Source organism: Phaseolus vulgaris, chromosome 8 (assembly GCF_051622355.1).
Source record: "Phaseolus vulgaris cultivar YP4 chromosome 8, ASM5162235v1, whole genome shotgun sequence".
Classification (NCBI taxonomy): domain Eukaryota; kingdom Viridiplantae; phylum Streptophyta; class Magnoliopsida; order Fabales; family Fabaceae; genus Phaseolus; species Phaseolus vulgaris.
The window spans coordinates 8,250,903-8,262,362 of NC_143505.1; the positions used below are offsets into that span (position 1 = coordinate 8,250,903).

The 11,460-nt window shown below is 32.9% G+C and overlaps 1 protein-coding gene across 1 annotated transcript; it reads left to right on the forward strand.

Annotated features, from left to right (window-relative positions):
- The first annotated feature begins 4,863 nt into the window (after positions 1 to 4,863).
- LOC137823557 (vacuolar-sorting receptor 1) lies at positions 4,864 to 10,632 on the forward strand. The gene is made up of 12 exons (XM_068628743.2): positions 4,864 to 5,508; positions 6,204 to 6,899; positions 7,723 to 7,811; positions 7,928 to 7,997; positions 8,078 to 8,161; positions 8,558 to 8,634; positions 8,739 to 8,820; positions 9,095 to 9,177; positions 9,287 to 9,353; positions 9,507 to 9,635; positions 10,028 to 10,125; positions 10,257 to 10,632. Exons 1-12 carry the CDS (start codon positions 5,220 to 5,222, stop codon positions 10,350 to 10,352), a joined length of 1,860 nt encoding a protein of 619 aa, XP_068484844.1. The 5' UTR covers positions 4,864 to 5,219; the 3' UTR covers positions 10,353 to 10,632.
- The last annotated feature ends 828 nt before the right edge of the window (positions 10,633 to 11,460 follow it).

Here is an 11,460-nt window from a genome sequence, read left to right on the forward strand (position 1 = left end):
AAATATCACCAGTCCAAATAAAATTTCGACACCACTGCTCAACTTGCTTAAGAAGAGAAACAGGCCATTTATACAAATTAAAACTATAAGCTAGAAGACCCGTAATCACCGTATTGACCAACTGAACACGACCCATCATGCTAAGAGATTTACCTTTCCAAGAAGCTAACTTCAATTTGACTTTATCAGCGAAAGGTTGAAGAAAACGACCCCTTGGAGCACCAACAAAGATAGGCACTCCTAAATAAGTGAAAGGCAAACAACCAGGACTACATGAAAGAATACGCTGAATTTTGGTGATAAACCTTGTAGAATTATCCATGGTGAAAAAACTACTCTTAGAATTATTAACATATTGGCTAGAGAAATCACCATATGTTTTAAGAAAATTACTCAAATTTCTAAGAGACTTATTATCCGCCCTACAAAAAATGAAAATGTCATCCGCATATAAAATATGAGAGGGAGTGAGAAAACCTTGTGGACTAGCCATATGTAGAATCTTCTTATCATTCACAAGCTTTGAGAGACCTCTACTAAGAACTTCCTCTGCAAGACAAAAAAGTATAGGAGACAAAGGATCACCTTGTCTAACACCTCTACTACAAGGAAAAAAACCCACCAAACTACCATTTATTCTGATAGAAAGCATAGCTGAACGGAGAATAGTACTAATCCAACCGACAAACGAGGAGTGAAAACCAAAGCGTGACAAAACTAATAGTAAAAACTTCCAACTTAGAGTGTCAAAGGCTTTGTGAATATCAACTTTGTAAGCCACATTGCCTCCGTGAACCTTTTTAGAAAACAAGTTAATAGCTTCAGAGGCAATACTAATACAATCTTGAATCTGTCTGCCCTGCACAAACCCATACTGATTAGGAGAAATAATTCCGGTAGCCACAAGAGCAAGCCGATCTGCCAAAATCTTGGAAATAATCTTAAATTTAAAATTAGCAACAGCAATCGGCCTGAAATCTTTAATAGATTCAGCACCCTGAATCTTAGGAATAAGAGATACCACATTACTGTTCATTTCAGGGAGAACCCAGTTTTGTTTAAAAAACTGTTGGACTGCCTTACAAACATCTGTCCCAATAATATCCCAACAAGAATGATAAAAAACACCACCAAAGCCATCAGGACCAGGAGCACTATTGCCATTAAGGTTAAAAACAGCATTCCTGATTTCCAAAAAATCAGGACACTTAATCAACATCATATTCTCCTCAGAGGAAACCAACTCAGGAATATAAGTACCAATAAAATCTTCCATATTGTCTATATCCAGATCATGAGAAATAGACTCAGCATAAAGAGTTTTATAAAAATCCAAAATATGTTCCTCAATGAGTGTAGGATCCTCAGTAACAACATTATCAATTCGTAGACGATGAATTCCACTATAATTATTCCTCCTCTTGACCACAGCATGGAAAAAAGCAGTATTTCTATCCCCATCTTTAAACCAAAGCATTTTAGCCCTTTCTTTCCAAAACAAATATTGACAGTGAAGAGCATGATCAAGCTCCTCCTTAGCGATCCTTTCTTGATAGAGAAGCCCATCAATATCAGACATACTAGCAGTCTCTAAGGTTTGTTGAATACCAAGGAGAAGACCCTGTTTAAGAAGAACTGCATTGTGAACATTGCCAAAAGAATTTTTATTCCAGTCACGTAGCTCAACTTTCAACCTTTTTAACTTATGATGTAAAATAAACATAGGACAACCAACAACCTTATTAGCCCAAGAATCATGAATAAGCTTCATACATGAAGCGTCTTGAAGCCACATAGAAAAGAAACGAAAATTGCTAACCTTCCTCAAAGAATTACTAGCAAGACTAGTAAGAATAGGGGAATGATCTGAACAATTTTTAACAAGAACCTGATAAGTACAAGAATCCCATTCATCCAAACACACTCCGTTACATAACGCCCTATCCAATCTTCTATGAATTCTATGGAGCCCTCTCCTTCCATTACACCAAGTATAGCAAGTTCTAGTAAAAGGCATACAAGAAAGGTCATTAGTATTAATCCAATCAAGGAATTCATTACAAGAAACTTGATTAGGAGCCACCCCTCCTTTACAGTCATCCGTCGAGAGCACAGCATTAAAATCACCCATAATACACCAAGGCCCTATGAAGGAACTAAGATCCCTCCACAAAACCCGTCTAGCCACGTATGTGGTAGCACCATAAACACCTGCAAAACTAAAACATTTATCATGCAAATGACAAGTTACAGAAATAAATTGTTCATTTACCAAGAAATTCCGGACCAAATTAGGAACCGACAAACACCAAAGCTTAGCGGCTTTATTAACAATAGGAGACGTAGCCACCAAATGCATATTAACAGATTTGAAAATAACTTCAAAAGCATTAGTGTACGACACCATAGGTTCAGCAAGAAAAACCAAAAGAGGTTTATGTAGTTTGAGTAAACTAATCAACATCTCCACAGTTTTGTGGTTTCCCAATCCTCTAACATTCCAGAAAAATGAAGAGACTTTCATTGCGACGTTGTGGAGAGAACTGCCTTAGCAGTTTTTTTGGATTTACCATTCTTCTTAGGTGGTCTCCCTGGTTTTCTTTTAGTGCAAACTATTTCCTCTCCAGTATCACTGTCATCCTCCTCCATCTCGTTGGGATCAGCCCAAAATTTTGAAAGAACATTTGTATTTTCCAAACCATCAAGAGAGGAAAAGTGATTTTGCATGTCCAACGATAGTGCTTTAACATCCGCAGAAGATTTAGCCTTCTGAGGTTCAACAATGGCAGTAGACGTACCAATATAAGGATCACCTCCCACATCTGTAGTGTCTAAACCATCAAGAGAGGAGAAGTGATTTTTTAGCACCAACGACGGGGATGGTACAGTCACAATAGCAGAGACCTCCTCATGATGACCACAATATATAACAATATATTTATCATCATAATAATAGTAATAATAATAATTACATTAGATAATGAAAATAATTATATAATATGATTATATTGATAATAATAATCCATCAATGATATAATAAGTGGAATATTTTAGAATATGATGGTTGAAATCTTTTAAAAATGTAAGTTTTGGTAGGTGAATATTTAAAATAATGTACTTTTATACAATATTCTGGTTTAAAGTCTGAAGTGTTTTAATCTAAGTGTTGATTAAGTTGTCTTAATTTTTTGTGTCAAATTTTATAAGAATGAACAATAAAATAATAATAATAGTAATAATTCATATTAGGTTAGTTTTGGTGAATGTTAAGGATAATATAAATTTTGATAAACATTATATTATATAAGTTAAAGAAACTTTCAATTTTCGGGTAACTTTTAAAAATAAATTTTTAATTAATATAATAATGGGTATGCATTATATATGGATTAGTGTATGATATAATACTTTATTTATAAAAATTGTTTTTATTATTAATTTATCTTTCCTTTGAACAATAAAACAATAGTTTTTAACACAAATAATATTTTTTTTAAAACAAGGATAGTATAGATTAAAATATCTGTTGATCTAAAATCAAGAATTAATAAAAAATAAAATAATACATTTTTGTTATCATTTAATCATCAATCATTACTATATTTTATTCTTTATAACATATTCTTTTATTTCAGAGAAGTAAAATCTTCCACTTAATGATTTTTATCTCTTCTCTTATTAAATAACATAATATATATATATATATATATATATGAAAACAATCATACGTTATTAATATGCTAGTTGTACTAAACTGTTAATTTATAGCAAAAAATAATTAATGATCTCTTCTAATTATGTATCATATTAAGGGCAACGTGTTTAGGTCAAAATGTAAATTAATGAACATAATGTAACTAAGCAAGTACTACCATAAAAAAGAAAGTAAGTTTATTTAAATTTTTTAAAAAAATCAATAAACAATTTTAGAATATATTTATTTAAAAATTAGATAAAATTTATTAATTTAAATTATTTACTTTTAAATAGATAAATTAAATAAATACATAAAAAAATATTTTGTTTTATTAAAAGCATTTTTAAAATAAAAACAAATAATTAGTTCAAAATAATTACAAAAACTATTAAATGGCCAGTTATATTTTTAGAAAAAATTAATAAAAAATTAGTCATTAAGAAATTGTTTATCATGTTAAAAGAAATTATTCACATTAGAGCATAAAAAAATCCCAATATTTCTTCTTTTTTCAAAGCCAAACGCTGTCCATGGACAACACATTTTACATATTCTTATTTACTTCATTATTCTGAAATTGATGTTGACAAAGTCGCACTTGAATACGTAATTTAATGATGAATAACTAATTGTAAATAAACTCTTGTTTAACAATTAATTTAATATTTATTTTTTTCGGATATTATTCAGTTAACTATATTTACTTGTATTGTTTAATAATGTATTGTTGCACTAGTTACTGAATTTAACATCAATAAAGAGTAAAACTATACAACATCTATGTTCTATAGATATAAATAGAATTTGAAGCTGAACAATTTTAAGAATTATCTTCAAACAATAGATTTGTTTAGAAATGTTTCTTAGTCAAAGATATTTTCCAATTTTGGTTATTATTTTTCTCTTTCCATCTATCTTTTTAATCTTTTTATTAAATTATAACGTGGTTATCAATAATAAAAATAAAAGTTATTATAATATAATTTATAAAGTTAAAATTATTTATTTATTATAAGTAAAAATCACATAAAATAATCGTTTACATCAGGCGTAATAGTAAGTAGAAGTGATAGAAGAATTTAAAATACAATTCGAAGAGTTATTAAGAACTGAAAATGTAGATATAGAGAAGCATCGATAATAGTAACAATAATAATTAAATAAATAAATTTGTCCATAATATTTGGTTTTTGGTTGGTTTGTTTTTATCTCCGACGGCGATGATTCCTATTACAGTTGAACTTAACTGACACGTCTTCCCCATTATTTCGACACCTTCAAGATTTCGATGCTTTTCCTTTCTCACGCATCACTCTGCTGACCCAGAACGCCATAAACCTCCATCGAACTCAAAAGCTTCTTTTTTCTGCCTCACTTCTCATTTTTCTCATCTGGGTCTTCGCCCTTTGATCACGCTCTACATTAATTGCACTTTGAATTTCAGTTTTACCTGTTCATCCTGATCTTCTTCCTTTTCTTGTGCGGGAAGAAGAAGAAGGAGAAGGAGAAGGAGAAGGAGAAGATGGGCACAAAACTGAGTCTGTTGTTGTGTGTTTGGGTTTTGCTATTGGAGTGTACTGTGGGTAGGTTTGTGGTGGAGAAGAACAGTTTGAGAGTGACTGCACCCACATCGTTGAAGGGGACATATGAATGTGCAATTGGAAATTTTGGGGTTCCCAAGTATGGAGGAACATTGGTTGGTTCTGTGGTATACCCAAAGGTGAATCAGAAGGGGTGCCTCAACTTCACTGATGTCAATTTTCAGTCCAAGCCAGGAGTGTTCCCCACTTTTCTTCTTGTGGATCGTGGAGGTGAAATTCTCATCGCTTTTAAATTCTTCTCCACTTTGTGAGTATCACATAAAGGGACCAAAAAGGAAATGGCATATGATTGTGGTATTTTTGAACATGTTGTTGATCAGAATTGCTTTGTTTGTTTTTTGTTTCTGATGGCATGAGATGGAAAGTTTGGTTAGTTGTTCAATTAATTGAATAAGGAATAGCCGTTTTCTAGTAAGTTAGGAACATTTTTTACTTATTGTAGTTGGTAAATTTACTGGGAGTTGCTGCAAAAGATGTTATAAATGTTGCATTGAATGCTAGTGTAAATAAATAATGCATAATTTCTTTTGTGTTTAAGAGTGTGTTTGATTTCTATTCTTAACTAAAAACTGTTTTTAGTTTTTGGATGAGAAATTGATTGCTGAGTAGTACGAAATAATTGTAGAAAACAGATTCTAAAACTGAAAAATAAGAAGGAAATCAAACAGGCCCTAATTTTTGCGCTCTCTATTTTGTCTTGGGTGTGGTGATGGAGTAGGGATAAAGTATCAATTGTCGTGGAACCATTACAAAAGAAACAGAAAAAGGACATTTTTCTGGTATGATACCTATTTTATTTCAAGAATGTATGTCACCATGCTGATATCCATGCGTAGGTTGTTAGGAACACAGCCACGCAAAATTGTTTCAACCCTCTAAATTTTTTTCTCTGGCCATTTTTGTAGATTGCTACTTCACTTTGAAGGCATGGAATGCACAGAATGGTGGAGCAGCAGCTATTCTTGTAGCTGATGACAAGGCAGAAACATTGATCACTATGGACACTCCTGAAGAAGGGAAAGGTACAAATGATGATTATGTGGACAATATTAGTATTCCTTCTGCTCTTATCAGCAAATCCTTCGGGGATAGCATCAAGAAAGCTCTCTCTGATGGGGACATGGTTAACATGAATCTTGATTGGAGAGAGGCTCTTCCGCATCCAGATGATAGAGTTGAGTATGAGTTATGGACAAATAGCAATGACGAGTGTGGGCCAAAGTGTGACAGTCTAATTAATTTTCTGAAGGACTTTAAAGGGGTAGCTCAGCTGCTCGAGCAGAACGGGTTCACTCAGTTTACACCTCGCTATATAACTTGGTTTTGTCCTGAAGCATTTCTCTTGAGCAAACAGTGCAAGTCTCAATGCATAAACAATGGAAGGTACTGTGCTCCAGATCCCGAGCAAGATTTCAGTAGAGGGTATGATGGCAAAGATGTTGTTGTTCAAAACTTACGCCAAGCTTGCTTCTATAAAGTGGCAAATGAAAGTGGAAGGCCCTGGAAGTGGTGGGACTATGTTACCGACTTTTCAATTCGTTGCCCCATGAAAGAGAACAAGTACACAGAAGAATGCTCAGATGAAGTTATTAAATCTCTTGGTACGTTGGGCAGTTCATGTTTCTCTGCATACTTTACGGAACTATCTTTTGTTTCTGTTTGGTGTTTGATTTTGAATGGGTTGCAAAAATTTGCTCAAGAAGAAAAATCATATGATGCTTGTAATTTCAAACAATATTTTCTTTTAATTTCGTGGTTTCAATCTTTTTCTGTTAATAATTTAGCGTCCCTGGCATTGCCTTGTTTTTTGAGGAGGCATTTGTTGGAAGGCATATTATTATAAACCAAGGATTGGCATTGTTCAGAAAAAATTGAATGAGAATGATGCCCGGGTAAATTCAAAATATGTTTAATTAAAATTAATATTTCTGGAGATATTTTTAAAAAGTCAAATGATAAGAGAAACAAGATACAGAAAATGAAAATTATTAGTTGGGTTATAAAAGAACATCTCATACCCACCCTCACCATAGGCATGAAGATTAAGAACAAGATAGTATTCTAACTTTCCTCAGGACTTGTTTTTGAACTTGTATCAAACATGGGAGTGCCACATTCCCAACTTTTCTTTCCCAGGCATAACTTTACAAACCTTTAAATAAACACATTCTGAAATGTTGAAGCTATAATATATAGGATGAACAAACCAAAATTTGCATCTGCGCTGATAGAAGTATCACTGTCATCATTCCAAACCCAACTAAAGAATCATATACCTAATTATAGTTTCTTTTCCAAAAATTTTATTTTTTAGTGTAAACTAAACTATCTTTTCTTTTGTTATCTCAAATGTTCTTTCAAAGAGGTTTATCAAATCATTCTAATGAAGATATTTTTCCTCCCCCAAATCTGTATACTTTACAGGTGCTGATCTGAAGAAGATTAAGGACTGTGTTGGTGATCCCCATGCAGATGTTGAAAATGCTGTTCTTAAGGCTGAGCAGGATGCCCAGGTTAGCCTTCTAAAATGCAAACATTTACTTATGTTATTCTTGTTGCGTTTTCCTTTCATTTAGGCCATGAAGTTGTTTTATGAGTGTATTGTAATTTGTTCTAAATTGGGTTGCAGATTGGCAAAGGCACTCGTGGTGATGTCACAATACTGCCTACTCTTATTATAAACGACAGACAGTATAGAGGTCCGAGGAAGCTTTTCTAGATGACTTCTATTTGCTGCTTTATATTATATTTTATAATATGTCTTTTTAACTGCTTTTAGGTAAGTTGTCAAGACCCGCTGTTCTCAAGGCACTCTGTGCAGGTTTCCTAGAGACCACTGAACCATCAGTTTGCTTAACTCAAGGTCCTTTTCTCCTTACCTTTTTGTTTTTAATTTCTATTTTCCTCCTTGAACCTTCCCCCCTCCCTCCCTTTCTTCAGAAGAAATCATCTGTGACATCAGGAACTCTTTTCTGCTTCTATAGTTGCTTGCTTTATATATAACTGCTTCAAATGATTTGAATTGTTTGTTACCCTTTATCTATCACCAAGCAGTGTCTCTATTTGGTAGCTCTAAAGTTGGTGAAAATTTAAAATTTCTTTCTCCTTTTCATCTTGATGCTTCCGTTTTTCAATTTTTATTGAAGAAATTATGTAGATTTTGATCCAGATAAAATCGTAGGTGTACTGGTAGGTAGCTGACTATGTAAAAATCCAATCTTGTTCAAATGCTAATGATTTTACTGATTACTTTTTGCAGAAATGGAAACAAACGAGTGTTTGGTAAACAATGGTGGTTGTTGGAAGGAAAAATCCTCTAACATTACTGCTTGCAGGGTATTTGTTGACTGAACCTTGTCAGGCACATTTTATGGTTTTTACTTCATGTGGGCTCTGCTTCTTCTGGTTTTAACCATCTACTTATGTTTTTCTAATTACAGGACACTTTCCGAGGAAGAGTATGTGAATGCCCTATAGTACAAAGTGTGAAATTTGTTGGAGATGGATATACCCACTGTGAAGGTAAAATAGTTCTTGAATTCAGATAAATTGCTTCATTCTCCATTCTACACATTTTAAAATCTACTTATTCCAGAAACAAGCCAAACAGCACACTCATCATCATCATCCCAACAAATTGGTCTTTATAGTTGTACCTCCTTTTGTTCCATTTACACTCCTAATCTCTATCCACGGTTGTCATTCTACCTTGTTTATGAGTCGGGGAGGTTGGGAAGCTTGCTAATTTCAATTTTTTATGCGCTTCATTCTCATGAGAATTTGAATTTCTTAACAGCATCGGGAACCTTGAGCTGTGACTTCAACAATGGTGGTTGTTGGAAGGGATCTCAAGGTGGCAAGGCTTACACGGCTTGTCTGGTTAGTTGTCTCGGTCATCCTTTTGTGCATGTTTTTGGTTAGAAGGGACAGGAGTAAAACTGATATGATAGATAATTCATTGTCATTTGTTTCTTCATTAATAATGCAGGATGACTACAGAAAAGGCTGTACATGTCCTCCTGGGTTCAGAGGTGATGGAGTAAAGTCATGTGAAGGTATAAATTTGGTGGTTTTGTAGTATTTGGCAAATGATAAGCACAAATGAGAGAGTGGTTCCTCTTGGTGGAACAGAGTGGCTGGATTTGATTTACATTTCTGCAGTTGTTAGTAATCATTTTTTTACATTTCTGCTTCTGATTATGCTGCAGATATTGATGAGTGCCAAGAGAAAACAGCCTGCCAATGCCCAAGTTGCAAATGTAAAAACACCTGGGGAAGTTATGAGTGCAAATGCGGTAGTGGTTTGTTCTACTCACGAGAAAATGACACATGTCTAGGTGAGGCTTATTTAGTTTTTCTATCTTTTTTCTGGATCACTTTCAAAATTGCCTTGCTAAATGGATGTTTTTGTATATGAGCATTTCAACTAAGGGATAATGCTTCATTGGGCTTTCCTTTTCCATCTGTAAAGTGTCAAGGTTTTCTTTGAGAAGCTTGTGAGCTTCATAATTGCATTTTAAACCAAATGGAAAATTCTAGTATGCTTTCCATTATCTTGATGGTGTTGTAGGTATTATTCTTGTATGTTGCTGAGTGCTGAAGTTTAAGATTCTGCCTGTCTGTACATAATTTCCAAAGACTTCAATATTTTTATTTCAATCTTACCTATGCAGATACTCTTTGTATAGCTGTTGACATTTTCAATTTCTTGATATCATTAAAAATGCAGGAGCATATTCTGCTTCAGGGGTGAGCATCTGGATGATTATGCTCATCGTGGTTGTTGCTGTTTCTGGAGGATATGCATTTTACAAGTACAGAATCCAGGTATGATTGTTGCAAGTTTTGAGTTTCATTTATTTATTTTGAGTCTTGTTGATTAAATTGTTGGCACCATTTTTATGCATATTCATCCCAGAATTCATTGTAAATGTTTTTGTTGAAATAATTATGTGCAGAGATACATGGATTCAGAAATACGAGCAATTATGGCACAATACATGCCTTTGGATAATCAACCTGATGTCCCTAATCAAGTTCATCACAACATCTAGATGGAGATAACCATGCTCAGTTTATACTATCAACTTCTCCTTCTCACACTATCCTTTGTTATTATATTTAGCTTTGTAAATTCCAAACCAATGTGGTCGTGCCATTAAAGTTTATGCATTTTTTCCACTGTTTCGGCTCTTCCAAGTTCTGCACATGACATTTTTCTTGGCATGGAAGGGGTAGGTATAAATTATGCTTTTTACTTTCTTAGAAGCTCTTTATAATGAACAATACATTTTCTTCAAACTAAATGCAATTTTTTTCATATGATTTTAAAAAGATATGATCATTTTTTATGTAAACTAGTTTTGTTTAATGAGATGACACAACTTTGTCTTGAGAAGATAATTGTCTTTGCACTCTAAAACTATCATCAGTACAAAGTGATATGAACATGAATGTTTCAGGATATGACAAGATATACTTTAATTGTATTAAATGTTTTATGTTCACGGGATAACATGATAGGGTACATAGTAGGAGATATATATTATGTTCAAATGATAATATTATCTCTTTTTTTTGTTAAAATTTAAAAAAAAAGGTAGTTCGTTTTTTAACTATAATTTTTTTATGCATGATTATATTGAAATACCATACTGCAACATGATTCTGTCATAAAATTAGAAAAACAAAGTCCTATCATCTCTATAAACATCTCTTCTAACATTAAATATGTTATTATTTCACATACTTTCCATGAATATATAGTTATCCAGATTATGAACTTATGAATTTCCACAATAATAATACGATAAAAAATAGTAAAAAAAAAACTAAAGAAAATACGAAATCATTGTCTCATCTACAATTTCATGTTACTCTTTATCCTCTATTTTGTCTAACTAGTGCATAAGAAGAAAAAAGGTGATTTTAAAATTAAAATAATCCAAAATCCACTTTATAATACCCCCATTGTGTGCAATTCATGAGAATGCATTTAAAATAAGTTTTGAATATTTGAAAGTGAAAGAAAATATTTATGAAAATATTTTTTTTTCTACAATAACACTGTTTTGATTCGTGTGATGAGTATTTACATGGAACCCAGATTTCTACTTGCACACTTGTTCAAAGTAATCATGAATTTGTCATTCTTCCCTAAAT